Raw genomic sequence first — 23,285 nt, 5'->3', positions numbered from 1 at the left:
TCCAAGAGTGCTAATTTTACTTGTCTCATTGCACAAGACCAGATCCAAGATAGCATGTTTCCTCTCCCGCTCCCACTTTCAAATCTCTTACTATCTCTTCTTTCAGTTAGTCCTGACGAAGGGTCTTGGCCCGAAACGTCGACTGTACTTCTTCCTATAGATGCTGCCTGGCCTGCTGCATTCCACCAGCATTTTGTGTGTGTTGGTTGAATTTCCAGCATCTGCAGATTTCCACATGTTAGCACGTTCCCTTGTAGGTTCAGGGAATCTTGCACTAGTACTCGAGTCCCTTTACACCTCTGATTTCTGTATTTGCTCCCTATCTAGAAAAAACAGTCTATGCTTCTACCAAAGTGCATGACATGTACTTCCCTATAATGCAGGGGTTGCCAAACTTTTTTGCACCTTGGACCAGTTTAATACTGACAATATTCTTGCGGACCAGCGGACGGTGGGGGGGGGTGTGTTAATCACAACTGGAATATAGGTGATAACTCAACTATAAGTCACTTATAAGTGGCTAATACACTCAATTTCGTTTCTAAAAGGGTTTATTTGACGAATTTAATATTAAACACACAGTGCATATTTTCCTCGCATGAATATAGTGATAAGTCAATTATAAGTCACTTATAAGTCAATAGCATCATAACATTTTTTGTAACGTTTGGATATTAAACACACAGCACATATTTTCCTCGTATGAACATATAAAATCATTGCGACACACCAATATCGCTGAATCAGTGGGAGCCCTGGGCTTGTTTCCCTGCAACAAGATGGTCTCATCGAGGGGTGATGGGAGACAGCGATACTCGAAGGGATTTCCTTGTGTCCAGTCTATTCTGCAATTTAGTTTTCGTTGCATTCATTGCAGAAAACCCCGCTTCACAGAGATATGATGTTGGAAATGGGAGCAACGTTTTAAGTGCTTTCGTAGCTATCTCAGGATATTCAGCCTTGACTTTAATCCAGAATGCCGGCAGAGATGTTATGTCAAACATACTTTTCAGCCCATCGTCATTTGCAAGCTTGAGGAGTTGATCATCTTCCCACGCTGACACGGATGATTCACCGAGGACATTCACAAATGGGTCACGGACCCATTCCTTTTCACGCCTTGGGTCATTTGCGGTGGGGAAGTAACGCTCGAATTCTGTCAACAGCGAAGATAGGTGATTGCGCACCAGCTGTGAGAAGGCCGGTGCAGCCTCAGTCTCTCCCAAAATCCCAGCTAATGTTGGGAACACGTCAAATATGCCCTTGTCCACTCACCATCCCCACAGTTCCAGTTTGGCTTTGAAAGCAGGCACTTTATCAGCCAACTTGAAGAGAGTTGTCATTCTCCCCTGAAGTGACAATTTGAGTTCATTGAGCAGGTTGAAGATGTCACACAGATAATCGAGTTTTGCTATCCACTCCTCGTCACTGAAGTGTGCTGCTAGTGGTGACTTTTTTCCTGAAAGAAATCTCTGTAGCTGCTCTCTTAACTCAAAAATCCTGGCCAGGGCTCTCCCCCTTGATAGCTACCTGACTTTTTTTTTAAGATTATGAAGACACGCAGTCCTCTTTTATTGTCATTTAGTAATGCATGCATTAAGAAATGATACAATATGCCCTCCGGTGTGATATCACAAAACACAGGACAGACCAAGACTGAAAAAGCTAACAACAGTGCAACGATACCATAACTTGATGAAGAACAGTCCATGGCACAGTAAAAAGTTCAAAGTCTCTCAAATGTCCCACATTTCAGCTTGTCAAGCACATTCTCCTTTGCAATAGTGATTGTACTCACTTCTGCTCCCTGGCACTCTTGAATTTCAGGTATTCTGCTGATGAAAACTGACAAAAAATGCTTACTTATTTTGTCTGTTACTTCTTTGTTCACCAATACTACCTCTCCAGCATTATTTTTCAGTGATCAGATGTCCCCTCTCAGAAACATTTCGGGTATCTTCTTTTATATTATTGGCTAGTTTTCCTTTATATTTCTTCTTTTCTCTCTTTATGGCCTTTGTCATTGCTTCATATTGGGATTTTAGAAGTTTCCTAATCCTCTAATTTCCCACTAGTTTTTCCTTAAAGCTTTGTGACATTAGCTCACTGAGATACTTAACAATTATTCGATGGAACAGAATGTTATAAATTGTGCATGTTGAGGGTATATGGTTTGATAATATAGTAATCCAATGTTATGGATGTACTTGGTTGACTTGAATAGTTTTAGATAATTATCATAATTGACTTATTCTACTGCCCTTGCAGTGTGTATATACAAAACTATACAGCAAGTTAAACAACTTTTCAAAAATTACTCAGGATTTCTCAGCTTTCTTCAGGATTTTTAATGAGATCTTTTACTTACAAAAATATATTGCTGATGCATGTCTTTCCCCTGCGTGCTTTGAATCAAATCAAAAACTAACAAGGTAAACTAGCAGGAAATGATTTCAAAAACAGCCTACATACAAGAAGTAATGTTCAAACAAAATGATCTACACCTCTAGTGGCCAGAGTGGTTGTTTAGTGATGCAGCGAGGAATAGGCTCTTCCTGCCCTTCAGGCTGCACCACTCAGCAACCTCCAATTCAATCCTAACCTAATCATGGGACAATTTGCAATGACTCATTAACCTACTATCTGGTACATCTTTGGACTGCGGGAGGAAACCAGAGCACCCAGAGAAACCCATGCATTCCACGGGGAGGACATTCAAAACCCTTTACAGAGGACGCTGGTGTTGAACTCTACCCTGAGCTGTAATAGTGTCACACTAACTGCTATGCTACTGTGGTGCCTGTGAGTTTATATAAAATCAAAGAAAAAGAAAATGAAGCCATAAATCAAAAGAGTTAAGAGCTCTCTAACTGATGCAACCAGCAAACTGATCACAACCTTGTCGTAGGGTTTGGAGGCTTGCATGCCTCAATGATCCAGAAAGCTCTGATGGCTTGTATTTTAGCTCTTGGTAGGATCGCCCATGCCAAACAGTCAAAGGGTAAAGGCCAGATTAAGAGTGGTCCACCAGTCCTCCAGGTTAGGGTTAACAACCCTGAATGGTCAAAAAAACAACTGTTACGGAAGCAGCAATGAAGAATCCTTCTGTATCTGTGTATGACAGTATGGACAGACAGAGGACCTTCATGGCTGCCCTAAATGCCAGTGGCGTAACTGGCAGTATGCAAATAACAGTTTTTGTTGTCAAGATGAACAACTCCAGCATTACACTACCAAATGGTGAAATTTTACTGCTTCAAAATTGGTTAGTTGTTCAGTTTGATTTAAGTTGAATACATTCTTGAATCAATGTGATGTACACCAGTGCAATGCATATTCGTATACCATATTTTAATATTGCATTATGATATCTGAAATTGCACATAGCCTGAAAAATAGTGTCAGAATACCTTTAAAGTTTCCTGTTGATTAAATTTCTGTAGTTAGTCTTCCAAGATCTCTAATAAAGATTAAGTTTAATTATATCTGGTGTAAATACTTGTGTTTAATATTAACAATTGTGTGAAATAAATTTGTTCTAATATGAGTTGACAATTCTACTGTTTATCATTGAAAAAGCTGTTTAACTTGATTACTATTTGATATTTCAGGGAATTATTTTGCAAGTCATTTCTTCATGGGTGGTGAGAAGTTTGATACGCCGCATCCTGAAGGTTACCTTTTTGGTGAGAACATGGATTTGAACTTTCTGGGAAATCGCCCTGTGCAGGTATCATATAATCAACAGTAGCTATTAAAATAACCTTGCATAGTATTTTAATCAGTGATTCAGTGTCTTTGAAAGGAATTATTGAATGATTTCCCTACTAGGTAGAAAGTAAGAAAAATCAAAACCTAGTTTCACAACTAAGATGATAGACACAGTTGTAACAGCCATTCAGCTAAGGTTGAATTCACAATAACAAAACATTTTGTGGTGATCATGGACAAAGTATGCTAAGGATAAGCTGTGGTGGGAGAAGGGTTAAGAAGACCAAAGGCATAATTGAAGAAACACACGCAAAAAATGCTGGTGAACGCAGCAGGCTAGGCAACATCTATAGGAAGAGGTACCGTCAACGTTTTGGGCCGAAACCCTTTGTTAGGACTCAACTCCTGACGAAGGGTCTCAGCCCAAAACGTCGACTGTACCTCTTCCCATAGGTGCTGCCTGGCCTGCTGCATTTACCAGCATTTTTTGTGTGTGTTGCTTGAATTTCCAGCATCTGCAGATTTCCTCATGCTTGCATAATTGAAGAGATGTTTTGAGGCAACCCTTGAAGGGATAAGCAGCAAGACAGTAATCAGATGCTTTTTGAAAGTGCAAGTATACATTGCCGTGAAAAGGTATTCAGTCTCCACAACTGTTTTCACATTTTACTGGCTCATTTTCTAAACTTAAAACATATTGAAGGTAATCTACAAAACATTGTGTATTATCTTAAATCAAAAGAAAAATTGCAAAACCTATCAACAATTTACAAAAAATTAAAAAAAACTAAATTGTGAGGCTGAAAAAGTGTTTATCCCCTTTTTTAATTACTGTGCTAACTTTCCTCAGGTACAATACTGTATATTACCTTATCAACTCACCCAGTTTGTTGATGTAGAAAATTGGAGGATCACCTATTTTTAATAAATTCTTACAAATAAATGTCCCCTCTCCCTGGAAGGCCCAGCAGTATTGTAGATATTCAACAGACCAAACCAAAATGAAGACAGAAGAGCTTTCAAGACAAGTCAGGGAAATGATATAGAGAAGCAGAAATCTGGGGAAGGGTACAAGAATATCTCAAAGGCACTGAACATATCTTGGAGCTCAGTGTAATCCATTGTGAAAAGGTGGAAAAAATGTGAAACCGTAGCCACGCTGCCTAGGTCAGGCTGTCCCTCTAAACTTAGTCGCTGGAAAAGAATGGCACTTGAAATAGAGGCTGCTGTGAAGTTGTTGGCTGCAACTGGAGATGAAGTTCATGACTCCCCAATCTAAGGCCTTGCACAAAAAGGGTATTTATGGAAAAATGGCAAAGAGGAATCACTGGCTTAAGAGAAAGCATCTCCTTGCCCGTAAAGACTTTGTAAAGTGTCACTTGGAAGATACTGTAAAGATGTGCAAGAAGGTTTTGTGGTGAAATGAGACTAAAATGGAACTTTCTGGCCTCCACGCTAAATGGTGTGTGTGGCATAAACCTAATGCTGCACATCAATCAGGTAACATCATCCCTACTCTGAAGTATGGTGGAGGTAGCATCATGATATGGGGATGTTTTTCAACAGTGGGGACAGGAAATCTGGTCAGGTTTGATGGGAAGATGAATTCTGCTAAATACAGAGAGATCCTGGATAAAACCTGCTTGTCTCTGCCAGAAAGCTTAAACTGGGGAAGAATTTTGTCCTTTCAGTAGGTCAGTGACCCAAGGCACACTGCCAGAGAAACCATGGAGTGGCTCAAATGAAGAAAATTGATGTCCGTCCAGTAGAACCCTGATCTAAACCCGATCAAGCATCTCTGGCAAGACCTCAAGATTACTGACCACTGCAGCTCCCCAACTAAATTGGCACAGTTTGAGCAATCTGTCATGAAGGAATGGTCAAATCTTGCTCCATCACCTAGTGCGAAGCTAATGGAGACTTATCCAAAGAATACTGGCCGTAATGGCTGTGAGAGGTGGTTCAACTCATGTGGCCAATTGTTACGGTTTGAGAGTTGACCCAGTGACATCATGCTGACAGGGATTTCTATTTGGAACTTTGTAATTACAGTTACTTAATAGTCTCATAGGATTGTATAGACCAGAAGACCCCATTCAGCCAGCTGTGTTTAGAGTAAAATTAAACATTTCTAGCTCTGAAATTAGATATAATAAAGCAAAGGACAATATTATGTATTACGCTAGAGCTAGTAACAAATGCTTTGCATTCTAACATTGAGGCTTCAATTTCCACTTTGCTCCAGCAACAGTGGAAAGGTTACCGAATCTATTCAAACACTAAATGTGAATGACTCTGCTGTACTCAGTGGTACCAAATGTATGCACGATTCTACTTTCTTCAATAATGAATTGAATACTAATTCTATTTATTTCCTCTGCCTGGAAGATTACAGTGATATGCCTTGTTTGAGTCTTTCCCTATGTTTCTATCTGGTTGAATTTTCTTAGCGAAGTTGTGAGAAATTTGTTAACAGCTTCATTTTGAACAAATTCTTCGGTGTTTAAAAACTGATATTTTTAATTTCAGTAACTTCCTTTGCAAAGTTCTGCTACTCAGCCGTTCATTGTGTCATGTTTGTTAGTTACCTAATTCATTTTGTTCAATTACCCTGCTTTTTTTACCATAGAAAATAAAAAAAAACTTGTTTTGAAAGTTGCAGTGAATTTTGTTCTTAGTATCTTAAACAGTGCATTACTGATCTTCAGAACTTGAACATTTCAAAAACATATGCAGGTTACTTTGCCAGTCTCCATAAATCTGTTTCTTCTGATTATTGACACTTGTCACTAGAAACTGTTTCCCCTTCTGTGCTCTGTTATTAACTTCAACCATTTTATGGTCCTCTGTTTAAAAATAAAATAGCCCCTTTAACCTTTCCACACAACTAAGACTTCTCATCCTCATTCAAGTAAAGCTCCCTCATGTCCCCTTAAAGTCTTTCCTTTTAGTAAGTGTTGCTGAGAAATGGACACTGCATTCCTAAAGAAATCTTATCAGGAACTAGCTGCTATACTGGTGTTGTTCATTTATTATGCAATCAAGAGGTTTACATTTATTTCCATGTAGTTGAGAGTTATAACACTCTTGGTAAATAAAATCTAACAAATATTAATATAGTGAATAATATAATTATAAGTAAAATCGTGTAATTAAGATTGCCAATTACAAACATTGAAAATAAATGTACAAAAACTGCATTTAATATAGCTCTCTAAATAGAATGTGCAATTTACACGATGTGTAAATTTATTTGATTTCAATGTTGAAATGCTTTAGAAAACACTTTCTTTCGAGTCTAGTGTATAAAATGTATAGATTATGTTTGCCTCCATCTCCAGAGCAACCGACTGATGGCTGATCATTGCGAGAGTATCAAATTTTGTGATTAGAGTCAACAGTTTTTAGTGAATGTCCTTGAACCTTGTTAGTGTTGGTAGCAAAACAAAATTGAGTAGGGAACTAGAGTTATCAAGTTAAACAGCACAAAAACAGGCCCCTCAACCTAACTCTTGCATGCAAACCAGGGTATCTGTCGGCTTTGCCTGCGTTTGGCTCAAATCTCTCCTTTCCTAGTCATGAACCTATTAAAATGTCTTTAAGGCACTAATATACTACCTCTATCACTTCCTCTGACAGTTTGTTCCATATATCTACCATCTTCTGTGAAGGGAAACCTGTCCCTCAGATCCCTTTAAAATTGAATTTTACCTTCTCATCTTAAACCTATACCCTCTAGTTTTAGACTCCCCTATTCGCGGATAAAAAAAAACTGTAATGATCCGTCTTATCTAAAACTTGTCAAGATTTCATAAACCTTTAAGGCCACCCTTCAGACTCCTTTGGTCCAAGAAGAACAGTCATAACTGAAACTGCTTGAATTGAAATGGTGGGAATGAAGACATTTGCCCCAACAGTATTATCAATAATTATTTTAGTCTCGGTTACATGTGGTATAATTTTTAAGCTGATCATCTCATGCTGTTGCATAATATTGGTGGATCCAAATTTCTGAGTAGCATGTTTGGAGCTCCACTTAGTTCAAGGTCATGTGATAGCAGGTAGTGACAGAAGGTTAAAAAATTTAACAGGAAATTGTGCACCATCATCAATGTCTGTCATTTTGTAATAGATTTGCATTGTGTGGTTTGTACAAGAAGCTTTGATGTTTATTATTCATGGCTGACACTTTGTAAAGTTTTTGTAAAGTTTTAGTGCTAAAATTGATCTTTCACACACTCAACTGTTCGTAATTAAAGTAGTATTAAATGACATTTGGAAAAACAGCTTGCATCTGATCATGAAGTGATGTCACAATTTGGCCCAAGTTTTCATTTGAAATCTGTTCTGGCTTTGTGTTTAATATCCCTCTTTCCTTAACTGAGTAAATTTGAAGCAAACTCTCTCGTGGAACAATTGTGTGTCACGTGTATTTGAATATTAGTTTTCAAGCTGTAACATTTTCTCAAATGTATGATGTTTTAGTACAGGCTTTTAAGTCATCTGCTTTTAATAAGTGGAATTACTAGTAGCATTTAACAAAAATCTATAGACAGCACTCAAGAAGTACCGCATTAATTTATTATTGTACTTGAGGTCTTGCAACATTTGATCTATAGCTTTAATGGCTGCTTGGTGATCCATTATATATTCATCCCACACATCAAATTTAGAACATTTTGGATTTGTTTCCATTGCAGTTCCCTGACCCATATTGCATATTGGAGTCTCCAAATTTAAATCAAGTTTAAAGAGAATTTAAAAGTCTAATGTGCAGCCTTGCCCCTTTGTTAAGTGTTGAAGCAATGCTTGATGTTGCCAAGGCCAGGGCAATCATGTTTTGTGTTTGAACTTAAGTCAAAACTTTTAAAGAAATTTTCCGTGTTCCTCCAGGGGAATCTATCCCTGGGATCATTGCGAACAGCCTCTGCAATCTTAATCTAAACCATTTCTGCGGTTCTTTCTCTCAGATGTATTCATTTAATTGGTTTAAATAGTAGCTGGTCTCTCATAGAAATTCAATGCATATATTGTCAGTTTCTCTTTCTGGTTCAAGTTGACCAGATATTTATTATCTCAAAAATAGTTCCATGAATATTAATGTGGGTTTTGCTAAACCTAATTTACATGCAAGATTTCAGATTTCTAGGTTATTTTTTAACTGAACTACAATTGCAAGAAAATATTTGTGAACCCTTTGCGATTACCTGGTTTTCTGCATTCATTACTCATAAAATGTTGTCTGATCTTCATCTAAGTCACAATAATAGGCAAACAGAATCTGCCTAAACTAATAACATACAAACTATTGTACTTTTTTGTCAGTGTATACTGAGTATACCATTTAAACAATCACAGTCTAGGTTCAATAAAGTATGTGAACTCTGGGGTAATGCCTTCTGCAAAAGCTGTTCGGAGTCAGGTGTTCCAATCAATGAGATGAGATTGGAGGTGTTGGTTACAGAGGTGCCCTCCCTTATATTAAAAAAAAAGACACACAAGGTGAGGCTACTGACAGAGCCTGCTCTTCTCAAGAAAGGTCTATTTATGTGCACCATGCCTTGATCAAAGCAACCTTCAGAGGACCTTAGAAGAATTGTAAAGGTGCATGAAGTGGGAAAAGGCTACAAAAGCGTTTCTAAAGACCTGAGTGTTCATCAGTCCACAATAGGAGAAATTGTTTACAAATGGAGGAAATTCAGTACTGTTGCTACTCTCCCTAGGCGTGGACATCCTGCAAAGATCACTCCAAGAGCACAACATGCAATACTGAAGCGTGTAAAAAGAAACCCAAGGGTGTCAGCAAAAAAACCTGCGGAAATCTCTAGAACTTGCTAAATTCTCTGTTCATGTGTCCACTGTAAGAAAAACACTGAAGAAGAATGGTGTTCATGGAAGAACATCACGGAAGAAACCACTGCTCTCGGGGAAAAAAAGGACATTGCTGAACATCTTAAGTTTGCAAAAGACCACCTGGATGTTTCACAAAGCTTCTGGGGCAATGTTCTGTGGACAGATGAGACAAAAGTTGAATTTTTTGGCAGAAAAGCACACCGCAATGTTTGGAGGGAAAAGGACACCAACACCAAAACCTCATCCCAGCTGTAAAGCATGGTGGAAGGAGCATCATGGCTTGGGGCTGCTTTGCTGCCTCAGGGCCTGGACAAGCTTGCATTTGTTGAGCATCACCTGAAGCTTTATAGAAGTTGCATGTTGCAACAAGACAATTATCTGAAACAGAAGAGTAAACCAATGACAAAATGATTTAAAAAGAAGAAAATTCATGTTTTGGAATGGCCAAGTCAGAGTCCAGACCTTTTCTTGTCACTGTATGTGCAGGACACACAGGCATCCTATTTTATATCTTTAGATTATCAAGTTTATTTGACCTACCTTGTGTTAGCGCCCCATATCTGTTTATAAAACCTCCGATTCATTATGCTTTGTAAACAACTATATCAGTTTTATTATTACCTTTACAGTACATCCTAAATAATTTCACTTCTAAGCATGAGATTTAATTTATGTCCTCCTTTAGTCACTTGCAATCATTACCTGCTGTTCGCTTGCTTCAGTTCTTAAGTTGGATCTTAAAATGTAACAAATCATGCAATGGCTCTTTTACTGAAACTTGTGTACAGCACCAGAGATTACTCTGCTGTCTGATAAGCAACCTTTCACAATCACTGCCTACTTTTAGTTGACAACTTCCTGACTGTTGAATCCTATTGGCTTTAGTTCTGGGAATAATCTCTCTATTATAGAACTTAGTCATATGCCTGTTGAATGCCCTTTAAACATCAACCACACCATGCCATTAGCTTCTTCTGTTATATTATTTGTTCTCAATGCTTTTTTTTTCACTATTAACTGTTCGTAAATGCAGATCACTATCCAATTAGCCTTTTAATTGTTTATTTTTTCATGTCAGACCAAAATTGAAGACCCTTAAATAATTGCCTTGAGACATGCTACATTTGTGCATTGAAATCACTCTTTTTATTTCAATTTTAGTTTCCATATGTGACACCAGCTGCTCATGAGCCTGTGAAGACCTTGCGCAGTTTGGTTAATATTCGAAAAGACTCTCTTCGGTTGGTCAGGTAGGTACCTATACAAAAGGTTAGAAAAAAATGTTGTAGTTCCTTATAGTTCCTATTTGTCAGTTTGTAACATATTTATTAATAATTCTGAATTGTAAAGCAACAGATTATTATGTAAATTTTATTTATTATGTGTTGGCGCGTGGCCAAGCGGTTAAGGCATCGGTCTAGTGATTTGCAGGTTGTTAGTTCGAGCCTCAGCTGAGGCAGTGTTTTGTGTCCTTGAGCAAGGCACTTAACCACACATTGCTCTGCAACGACATTGGTGCCAAGCTTTATCGGCCTTAGTGCCCTTCCCTTGGATAGCATCGGTGGCATGGAGAGGGGAGACTTGCAGCATGGGCAACTGTCGGTCTTCCATACAACCTTGCCCAGGCCTGCACCCTGGAAACCTTCCAAGGCGCAAATCCATGGTCTCATGAGACTAACGGATGCTTATAAAATTTGATTCAAAAATTGCAATTTGTACTTTCCTCATTTGAATTATGCATCATTCCCCCAACCCACTCTTTATTCATCTTGTGCTTTTCCTTTACGTAAAGCAGTTAAGCATCCATACTCAACAGCACAGACTTCTGCCGGTATACAAGGCCAGTGTAATTCACTTTTACAGATTTCAATTTTCTGAACCAATGCAGTTTGTTGTTTTTGATACTGACCTGAGGAAGCAGGAAGAAATGTTACCTGCATGAGCTCAATACACTGATGCTGTTGCTTGTTCTATAGGTAGTCTAAATATATTTTTATTTCATGGTTGAATGACAAAAGACAGAAAAGAATGAGTATTGTTGCAATTACTAACAAATGTGATTATGAGGACCAGGATTTGGCCCTTCATCCTTGAGCCTGTTTGCCTTTCAGCATTTTATGTGTGTAAGTGTTTCCAAATCATATTGAAAAGCTTTTGATTGCTATCCTGTAACTGGATTCTCCCAGTAGTGGAAATTGTTACTCTTTGATGTTATCAGATCCCCTTTATGTCTTGACAACTTCAGTCATGGAAGCTCTAATGAACTTTCTAAAATACTGGCTAGCTGGAGTCCTTTTCTGAGGTCCACAATTCAGGAAAGATTTAAATGCTTTAGAATGGGTGTAGAAGAGATTTTAGTTAAATTATTCCAGGAGTGTGCAGCCTTAAGACTGAAGAGGCAAGTGTTGTTCTCCTTAGAACAAAGATGTTTGCATGGTGTTTGTGCATTTTAAACTCAAGAAAAGTATGGTCAGAATAGATGGGGAGATAGTCCCATTGGCACTAGAGTCAAGAACCAAGCAACACTGGGGATTAGCAAAAGAACAAAAAGTGTCCTGGGAGATAACAATTGATAATGCAGTAAGTGGTTAGAATATGATATTTGTCAGAGTTAATAACTTAATTTTAACTAATCAAAATCAGGTTGAACATCACTGGCATATGTCATGAAATGCATTGTTTTGCGCCAGCAGTACATTGCAATGCATAATTTAAAAAAACTAAATTACAATATGATTATTTATATCAAGAAGAGCACCAAAAAAAGGGAAAAAAAATAGTGAGGTAGTGTATGTGGGTTCATTGACTATTCAGAAATCTCATACTGGAGGGGAAGGAGCTGTTCCTAGAATGTTGAGTGTGTGTCTTTAGACTCCTTTACTGCCTCCTTGATGGTAGCCATGAGAAGAGGGCTGTTGTTCAGGATGCCGCCTTTTTGAAGCATTGTCCTTTGAAGGTGTCCTTCGCTGAGGAGGCTAGTGCCCATGATGGAGCTGGCTGAGTTTGCAACTTTCTGCAGCTTTTTCCAGTCCTGCACAGTGGTCCCTCCATAACAGATGGTACTGCAACCAATTAGAATGCTCTCTTCAGTACATCTGTAGAAATTTGCGAGTCTTTGGCGATATACCAAGTTTTCTCAAACTCCTAATGAAATATATCCTCTGTTGTGCCTTCTTTGTATTTGCATCAATATGTTGGGCCCAGGATAGGTCTTCAGAGATATTGCCAGCCAGAGTCTTGAAATTGCTTTCCCTTTCCACTGCTGATCCCTCGTGAGAACTGGCATGTGTTCCCTTGACTTCTTTTTCCTGAAGTCCACAATCATTTCCATGGTTTTATTGGTGTTGAGTGCTAGGTTGCTGTTGCAACACCACTCAACCAGCTAATCTCTCTCACTCCTGTATGCATTCTCATTGCCAACTGAAATACTGTCAACAATAGTTGTGTCATTGGCAAATTTATAGATGGCATTTGAGCTATGCCTAGCCACTCAATCATGGGTTTAGAGAGAGTAGAGTTGAGGATGAAGCACACATCCTTGTCAGCGAGAAGCAGACGTTACTTCTGATTTTTTTACTGACTGTTGTCTCCTGGTGAGGAAGTTAAGGATCCAGTTGCAGAGGGAGGTACAGAGACCCAGGTTTTTGGAGCTTGTAGATTAGTATTGAGGGTATGATGCTGTTGAATGCTGAGTTGTAATCAATAAACAACAGCCTGACGTAGGTTTTGCTGTTGTTCGGGTGATCCCAAGCCGAGTGGAGAGCCAGCGAGATTGCATCTGCTGTAGACCTATTGTGACGATAGGCAAATTGCAGTGGGTCCAGGTCCTTGTTTAGGCAGATGTTGATTCTGGCCATGACCACCTGTCAAAGTGCTTCTTCACAATAGATGTGGGTGCCATTGGACAATAGTCATTGAAGCAGCTCATGCTGTACTACTTGGGCACTGGTAGGATTGTCACCCTTTTGAAACAGCTGGAAACCTTTGACTGTAGCAGTGAGAGATTGAAGATGTTCTTGAACATTCCCGCCAATTGGTTGGCGCAGGTTTGCAGTGCCTACCAGTTACACCGTCAGAGCATGACGCCTTGACAGGGTTCACCCTCATGAAAAATGTTCTGTTGTTCCCTCTTTGCAAGCACGCTGGAGAGCATTTAGGAGTGAAGCGTCACGGTCGTTCATGATGTTAGGTTTCACCTTATTGGATATAATGGCCTGCAAACTCTGCCAAAGCTGCCGTGCATCTGATTCCGTCTCTTACTTCAGTTGGAATTGTTTTCTCACTCTTAAAGTAACCTTCCATAGGTTGTACCTGGACTTGTTGGTCTGGATCACCGGTCTTGAATGCTACAGTTCTAGCCCTCAGCAGACTATGAACCTCTTGGTTCATACATGGCTTTTGGTTTGGGTATATCCAGAATATATTCGAAGGCACACACTCATCCATACAGGTCTTGATGAAGTCGGTGACAACTGTGCTGTATTTATTAAGATCTGATAATGAATATCTAAATATTGCCCAGTCCACTGACTCAAAGCAGTCCTGGAAGAGCTGCTCCTCCTCCTTTGACTATACTTTCTTGGTTCTCACCAGTGGTGCTACGGTCTGTAGTCTCTACCTATAAGCCTGGAGTAGAAGTACAGCTGGATGATCGGGAGTTCTAAAGTGCATGCATGTGGTAAACGTTCTTGATGGTGGCGTAACAGTGGTCAAGTGTGTTGGCTCCTCTGGCTCCACAGGTGATCTGCTGGTGGTAGTTCAGAAACCTTTTCGAGCTGGTCTGATTCCTTTGGAACTCCCAAGTCTTTTTGCACCTCTGATTTTCGAATTTTCTCCCTGTTTAGAAAATAGTCAATGCCTTTATTCCTTCTACCAAAATGCACAACAATATACTTCCCAACACTATATTCCCTCTGCCACTGCTTTACCCAATCTTTTAATCTGTCATAAGTCCTTCTGCAGATTCCCTGCTTCCTCAACACTTCCTGCCCCTCCACCTACCTTGGTATCATCCGTAAACTTGGCCACAAAGGCATCAATTTCATCATTCAAATCATTTGACAGATAACATGAAAGCAAGTGGCCCTAACCCATCCCTGTGGAGCATCACTAATTACTGACAGCTAACCAGAAAAGGCCCTCTGTATTCCCATTTAGAGCTCAAAGTTTGAATTACAGGAAGAAGCGAAGTGAATCTCAGTTAGGTTTGTTCCCTGGAATCCAGCAGGGGTAATGCTGAGCTGATTAAATTTTTGAAGTAATAATAGGAAACTAATAGAGCTGATAGCAAATATTTCTGCTGGTTGAGGTGTATCCACTGAAGGGATATACCCAATTAAGCTAGAGCCAGCAATGATAGAGGGCTGATGTTAGTCTGACATTTACAAATAGCTCAATTAATTTTCAATTTAAGTTTGAATCTTATTTCAAAATTACATTTATCATGAAATAAATCCTAGCAATCTGACAAATTGGAGATGCAGTAGTTAGTGCCAATGACTCACAGCTTCAGTCTCCTGAGTGTGATTCCAACCTTGGGCACTGTCTGTATGTACTTTGAAGGTCCTCTCCATGATTGTGTGGAGCTCTGTCTGGGTGTGCCACTTTCCTCACACATCCAAGGGCAAACTGGTATCCCTTAGTTGTATGAAAATGGCAAGACATATTAAAAGCTGTTAATTACAATAAGAAATTGGAGTATCTCTGTATGCATTCTGTATCTTGGTAGCATCTTCCTTTGCAATTCCAACAGCATGCACTTCCTTGGTAAAATGGACATAAAGATATAAAAACATCAAAGGGTGGATATATATAATTTAGTCACTGATCAGCTTTAATTATATTGAATGGTGAGATGTACCCAGGGGTTGTTATAGCCGGGGGTAGTAATGAGGACATACTCCCACTACCTATTAAAAGCTCCCAATAGCGTGCGCTTTAAATGGCCTCTGACAACCAAGTCCAACTCTTGGCCTTCACATGTGGCTTAGCTACTGAGCCTGGCAGAACCGTTTCTACTGACAGGAGAAGGGGCAAAAGCGGCTTACTGGTGCCTTAAAACCAGTCACTTGGGCACATGGGGCTCGTCAGCCATGGTTGGCATTTCATCTAGGAGACGGAAAACTCTGATCTCAAACTTCCGCTGCCTTGCTGCTATACCCACTTGTGGCGAAGGCTTCGGGAGTAAACTCCGATAGGAAAAATCCAGAGCTGGAGTCCAGAAAGCAGTCCTACATTGAGTTCAAAGCTTTGGCAAAGAAACACGGGCCTAGGAAAACATTACTACATCCCCTGGGTGAGTGAGTGAAGGCCTCTGTTGGTCAGAGTTGAACATGGATATCATGTCCTAGCTGTCTAGCTACCCAAGCCTGGGCAGTACAATATGGAGAGCAATCTGTTGCCTATGTAGCAAGCTCCCCCTCTTCACGCATTTGATGAATCCAAAGGTACGGCAGATACCAGTACAGTTCCTGCAATGCTGCTGGTACCAAATTGTATCAGTCTCTGCCAGTCCTTTGGATTCATCAGATGCATAGAGAGGGGGAGCTTGCTACATAGGCAACAGCTTGCCCTCCATATTTTAGATAGATAGATGTATATACCTTATTGATCCCGAGGGAAATTGGGTTTCTTTACAGCCGCACCAACCAAGAATAAAGCTTAAATATAGCAATACAAAAACCACAAACAATCAAACAACAATACGCAAACTATGCCAAATGGAAAATAAGTCCAGGACCAGCCTATTGGCTCAGGGTGTCTGACTCTCTACGGGAGGAGCTGCAAGTTCGATGGCCATAGGCAGGAACGACCTCCCGTGCCACCCAGTGTTGTATCTGGGTGGAATATGGCCGAAGTCCAACAGTAAAAAGTTCAATATCTGGTCTACAAACACGTTCCTCGATCGTAATATGACCTGGATTGCACCATCTGTTGTTAACCAGAACAGTAAGCACCCAACTCTCTTACGCTTACCGCTCTCAGTGCACTTCCGGTCAGCCCGAACGGTCTGGAAGCCATCCATGGAAAAGTTTTGATCGGGTATGTCCTCATGCAGCCCCGTTCTAGTGAAACACATAACACTGCACTCCTGAAATGTTCTCTGACGCCTGGCTAGCTCCGTGAACTCATCCATTTTATTACCCACCGAACTCCTCTTTTCCTAAGTCTCTGTTGTCTCGACCGGGTCCTCTTTCCTCGACTTTGTGATCCCCTTCTGCATCCTGTGTGTGATTTCCTCCAGATTTCAGCAGGGGTGTCCGCCGCTCTGCTCGCTAAACTGGCCGGCAGAAGCTCAATCAGCTGATCCCTGGAATACACATTGCAACCATGCTTCTGCCCCGCTAATGAGACGTGTACAACCATGCCCAGGCTTGTATATCTAGACAGCTAGGACATGATATCCATGGTCAAGTCTGACCAACGGAGGCCCTCACTCACTCAGCCAGGGGATGTAGTAATGTTTTCCTAGGCCAAAGCTACTTTGACAGCAAAAGTCAATGACAAATACTTGAATATACAAAATATATTTCAAAATTGCTCTGTCCGCCAGAGAAAGCAGGATCTCCCAGTGGCCACACATTTTAATTCCACGTCCCATTCCCATTCTGATGTGTTTATCCACGGCCTCCTCTGCTTCAAGATGAAGCCGCACTCAGGTTGGAGGAACAACACCTTATATTCCGTCTGGGTAGCCTCCAACCTAATGGCATGAACATAGACTTCTCTAACTTCCGTTAATGCCCCACCTCCCCTTCGTACCCCGTCCCTTACGTACTCACTCACTCACTCTCTCTCTTTTTTTCTCCCTCTGTCCCTCTCACTATAACTCCTTACCCATCCTCAGGGCTCCCCTCCCCTTTCTTTCTCCCTAGGCCTCCCGTCCCATGATCTTCTCCCTTCTCCAGCCTCGTATCCTTTTTACCAATCAACTTTCCAGCTCTTAGCTCCATCCCTCCCCTTCCTGTCTTCTCCCATCATTTTGGATCTCCCCCCACTCCTCCCACTTTCAAATCTCTTACTATCTCTTCTTTCAGTTAGTCCTGACGAAGGGTCTCGGCCTGAAACATCGACTGTACCTCTTCCTAGAGATGCTGCCTGGCCTGCTGCGTTCACCAGCGTTTTTTATGTGTGTTGCTTTGAAATTGGGTGCATCTCCAAGTTTAAAGAGCAAATATTGCAAGTGCGTGGGTATATTTCCTTCCAGGCTGAATACCATTCTGACTTGGCAAAATAGTCACCTAGTTCCTTAATTTTCCATTGGTCAAACTTCTAAACTTTATTCAAATTTGCTGCTTTAGTACTTTCACCACAAAGTTGCAACATGGATAGTGATTGTTGTTGCACAAGCTATATAGATATTGATATATGTTATGGGCTATCAACACCCAGATCCTGTGTTTGAATAAAAATATTTATTTATTTACTCACAGGTACAAGGATGAAGCTGATGGTCCCCCTGAAGAAAATTCTAAGCCGAAAGTGCTATATAGCGTGGAATTTACCTTTGATGCTGATGCACGTGTTGCCATTACGATCTACTGCCAGGCAACAGAGGAGTTCCAGAGTGGTATGGCAATGTAAGTTAATATAACCTCTGTTTGATTATCATTTGATCATTTAATCTCACTGTATTGCAAATTTTGACATTCCACATGATTTGAATGTGGCAGTATATAGTACATCGTAGTCCTTTTATTAGATTAGATTATGAGAACACTCAGTCCTCTTTTATTGTCATTTAGAAATACATACATGCATTAAGAGATGATACAATGTTTCTCCAGAGTGATATCACAGAAAACAGGACAGACCAAAGACTAACACTGACAGAACCACATAATTATAATATACAGTTACAGCAGTGCAAAGCAATACCATAATTTGATGAAGAACAGACCGTGGGCGCAGTAAAAAAAAAGTTTCAAAGTCCTGAGTTGATCGACTCCCAAGTCCCTGATAGCAGGCGGCAAAAGGGAGAAACTCCCGGCCATAAATCTCCAGGCACTGTCAACTTGCCTATACCTTGGATGCAGCCGACCAGAACCGACACTGAGTCCATCCGTCCGAAAACTTCGAGCTTCCAACCAGCCTCTCCGATACAGCCTGCCAAGCGCCATCCTCTGCTGAGCGTGTTCGATCTTGCTCCGGCTGCTGAAACACGCAAAGCTGAGGATTTCGGGGCCTTTAGCTCCGGAGATTCCGGTTACCACACAGTAGCAGTGGCAGCGAAGCGGGCATTTCAGAAGTTTTCCAGATGTTCCTCCATACTCTGATGTCTGTCTCCATCAAATCAGAATTGTGCACGGTCCCCTATTTGACTGATAACAAACACCATCACCGAAGTGGCCGCACGCGCTGCTGTCGCGTCGCCATCTTCTCCCCCCTCCTGTAAAGGAATTGAATTTTATATTCAATTCTTTACCGTACATTAAATAAGACTCCTAATGGTGTGTGTATATATATCAGTTTTCCCTCATTCCTGTGGTTCCCACAACCCTTAGTTTTGCCTCTCCCGCCCTCACTACCTGTCCATCTCTTCCCTCTGGTTCTCCACATCGTTCCCTTTATTTGCTGTTCTCTCCAATCAGATTCTTCCTCCTTCAAAACTTTGCCTCTTCCACCTATCACTTCCTAACTTCTTATGTTTCTTTTCATGCTCGCTTCCCTCCCCCCCTCCCCCCCCCCCCCCAATCCACTTACCTTCACCTGCTGGCTTGTGTTGTGCCAGCTCTCTCCCTAACATTTTCTGGCTTCTGCCCTCTTTCTTTCCAGTCCTGATGCAGTGTCCTGGCCCAAAACAACATTGACTGTTCATTTCCCTCTATAGATGCTGCCTGAGCCACTGAGTTCCTCTAGCATGTGTTGTGTGTTGCAGTAAAAATAATGACTCTTCTTTTAGTACTTCAACTTCAATGCATTACTCCTCAGAGCACTGATAATAATGGCTACAGTAGTTGAATCGCATTCATGTTTGACTGATCTGCATCCTGACTGTCTCCAAGATGAAAATTGCTTTCCGTGTCTTTGTTTTCCCATTAAATCTACTCAGATTTTATATTGAAAACATGCAAGGGAGTAGAATTCTAATGATTCGTGACCCTCAAAAGAAATTCTTCCTCATTTCCTTAAAAAAATGGACAGCACCCTACTCTCATAAGCTAATCAATAAGCTTCAAGACCTTGGCCTCAATACCTCCTTGTGCAATTGGATCCTCTATATGCTCACTTGTAGTCCACAGTCAGTTGGGATTGGCAGCAACACCTCCTTCACGGTCTTCATCAGCACAGGTGCACCACAAGGCTGTCTACTCACTTTAAACGTGATTTTGTGGCTAACCACGGCTCCAATGCCATATTTAAGTTTGCTGGTGACACCATTGTCATAGGACAAATCAAAAGTAGTGATGAATCAGCTTATAGGAGGGAGATTGAAAACCTGGCTGAGTGGTGCCACAGTAACAATCTCTCACTCAATGTCAGCAAGACCAAGAAGTTGATCATTGTCTTCAGAAGGAGGAAATCAGAGGTCCCTGAGCCAGTCCTCATCTGAGGATTAGAGGTAGAGAGGGTCAGCAGCTTTAAATTCCTCAGTGTGATCGTTTAAGAGGATCTGTCCTGGGCCCAGTCCATAAGGGCAATTACAAAGAAAGCATGGCAGCATCTTGCATCGTTGGGAGTTTGCAAAGATTCAGCATGATATCCAGAACTTTGAAAAGTTCCATAACTGTGTAGTGGAGTGTATATACTGTCTAGCTACATCACAGCCTGGTGTGGAAACACCAATGCCCTTTAATGGAAAACCTACAAAATGTAGTGATACAGCCCAGTCCATCACAGGTAAAGCCGTTCCCACCATTGGGCACATCTACATGAAATGTTGTTGCAGGAAAGCAGCATCCATCAGGAACCCCGGCCTCCCAGGTCATGCTCTCTTCTCACTGCTGCCATCAGGAAAAAGGTACAGGAGCCTCAGGACTTACACCACCAGGTTCAGTAAAAATTATTACCTCTCAACCATCAGGAGCTTGAACCAAAGGGGATAAATTCACTCACTTCAATTCACCTTTCAAATGTTACCATAGAAACCATAGAAACTACAGTACAGAAACAGGCCTCTTGGCCCTTCTTGGCTGTGCTGAACCATTTTCTGCCTAGTCCCACTGACCTGCACACGGACCATATCCCTCCATACACCTCCCATCCATGTATCTGTCCAATTTATTCTTAAATGTTAAAAAAGAACCCGCGTTTACCACCTCGTCTGGCAGCTCATTCCATACTCCCACCACTCTCTGTGTGAAGAAGCCCCCCCAATGTTCCCTTTAAACTTTAACCCCCTCACTCTTAACCCATGTCCTCTGGTTTTTTTCTCCCCTTGCCTCAGTGGATAAAGCCTGCTTGCATTCACTCTATCTATACCCATCATAATTTTATATACCTCTATCAAATCTCCCCTCATCCTTCTACGCTCCAGGGAATAAAGTCCTAACCTATTCAACCTTTCTCTGTAACTGAGTTTCTCAAGTCCCAGCAACATCCTTGTAAACCTTCTCTGCACTCTTTCAACCTTATTTATATCCTTCCTGTAATTTGGTGACCAAAACTGAACACAATACTCCAGATTCGACCTTACCAATGCCTTCTACAACCTCATCATAACATTCCAGCTCTTATACTCAATACTTTGATTAATAAAGGCCAATATACCAAAAGCTCTCTTTATGACCCTATCTACCTGTGACGCCACTTTTAGGGAATTTTGTATCTGTATTCCCAGATCCCTCTGTTCCACTGCACTCCTCATTGCCTTACCATTAACCCTGTATGTTCTACCTTGGTTTGTCCTTCCAACGTGCAATACCTCACACTTGTCTGTATTAAACTCCATCTGCCATTTTTCAGCCCATTTTTCCAGCTGGTCCAAGTCCCTCTGTAGGCTCTGAAAACCTTCCTCACTGTCTACTACACCTCCAATCTTTGTATCATCAGCAAATTTGCTGATCCAATTTACCACATTATCATCCAGTTCATTGATATAGATGACAAATAACAATGGACCCAGCACTGATCCCTGTGGCACACCACTAGTCACAGGCCTCCACTCGGAGAAGCAATTCTCTACTACCACTCTTTGGCTTCTTCCATTGAGCCAATGTCTAATCCAATTTACCACCTCTCCATGTATACCTAGCGACTGAATTTTCCTAACTAACCTCCCATGCGGGACCTTGTCAAAGGCCTTACTGAAGTCCATGTAGACGATATCCACTGCCTTCCCTTCATCCACTTTCCTGGTAACCTCCTTGAAAAACTCCAATAGATTGGTCAAACATGACCTACCACGCACAAAGCCATGTTGACTCTCCCTAATAAGTCCCTGTCTATCCAAATGCTTGTGTACGGGGTCTTTCTTTTGTTACATTTAAAATGACGACTTTGTTATGTTAATCTGGGGAATGCGGCTTTGTTGTGCTTTAACGCTGAAGAGAGTTTGCGCTAACAGTTTGTTTTACTTTCAAGTAGATAACCGCCTTCTATTAGCCAATGGGTGCTTTTGTATCGTTTTGTTTTCGGATACCATGCTGTATGATATGACTGTGGACGGAGTTTTGGCGGGGAGTCGGTGGAGAGACGGGGAGGATGGTGGACGAGGTTTTGGCGGGGAGGACGGTGGAGAGACGTGGAGTCGGAGGGGAGACGGGGAGGACGGTGGAGAGACGGGGAGTCGGAGGAGAGACACGGAGGACGGTGGACGGGGTTTTGGCAGGGAGTCGGTGGAGAGACGAGGAGGACGGCGGACGTGCGGGGGTTTTTGACGGGGAGTCGGAGGAGAGACGAGGAGGACCGCGGACGTGCGGAGAGGCTCCGGTCGATCATTCCGGGTAGTCCCGAGCCGTGAGTCGACAGGATTTGGGTGGTCGTCAGGATTCGATTGAGCACCAACGGTAGCACGCGAAGAACTTGGACTTTGATAAATGTTGGCGCCTTTTTTTTCATTACTTTCCTCTCTGTATCAAATGCATATTAATGTCATAGAATTAGTAATATCTATAAAGTGTATTTGTTAAAATTTACTGGGTGTGCTGGCTAATGATTGATGTTTGGGATTGATTCGGGCGGCGACTGACCCTGAGGGGAGTGTGGAGGCAGGTGCTGGGTGGGATTTCCCCTAGACATACACGAGCCAATATAACGGAACGTTACAAGTGGGGGTTACCGTCCTGGATTTGGACTTTTCGGGAAAGTTGTACTTGTTGTTACGGTAAGTGGTGTGAAGATGGATCGAGATAAGATTGTAAGTTGGTGTGAATTGGAGGAGGTACCGGTGAATCATGCGTGTGTGGTAAGCGGGGTCGATTATCGCATTTCAGCAGAGGTACTGGTGCGAGGGTTGAGTTTGATTAAAGGTATCGGGCAGGTAGAACTTGTAGCTAGAAGGGGTGGGAAAGAACTGGAGGCTAGCTGGATGTTGGTGCGGACGAGTGCCGACGTCATGACTTTAGAACTACCAGCGACAGTCCACACCCCGGGGGAGGTGGGGCCGTGGGGTCTCCACACCCTCCCCGAGGACGCAAGTGAGGAGGTTCCGGAGGAGGAGGAGCTAGATGAGGCCCCCGGCCGGGTGCCCGTAGCAAGGGGTGGAGGCGTGGAGTGGGAAGGTTTGGCCAAGCCCCACCCTCATGGACTTGATGAGACTGCCGAGTTAACGGCTGCCATTA

At 41.6% G+C, this 23,285-nt stretch overlaps 1 protein-coding gene across 6 annotated transcripts in view; it reads left to right on the top strand.

The window, feature by feature from the left end:
* The window catches only part of LOC140202951 (E3 ubiquitin-protein ligase MGRN1-like), a 187,120-nt gene that overhangs the window by 39,921 nt on the left and 123,914 nt on the right, over positions 1-23,285 (top strand). For all 6 annotated transcript variants that reach the window (XM_072268582.1, XM_072268586.1, XM_072268585.1 and 3 more), the window contains exons 2-4: positions 3,612-3,730; positions 10,726-10,814; positions 17,997-18,143. In XM_072268582.1, coding sequence (XP_072124683.1) covers positions 3,612-3,730; positions 10,726-10,814; positions 17,997-18,143 — 355 coding nt within the window. The remainder of the gene's footprint in view (positions 1-3,611; positions 3,731-10,725; positions 10,815-17,996; positions 18,144-23,285) is intronic.

Source organism: Mobula birostris, chromosome 9 (genome assembly GCF_030028105.1).
Source record: "Mobula birostris isolate sMobBir1 chromosome 9, sMobBir1.hap1, whole genome shotgun sequence".
NCBI lineage: Eukaryota > Metazoa > Chordata > Chondrichthyes > Myliobatiformes > Myliobatidae > Mobula > Mobula birostris.
The sequence above is the reverse complement of the archived record's forward strand: the minus strand, read 5'-3'. Positions and strand labels throughout refer to the sequence as shown.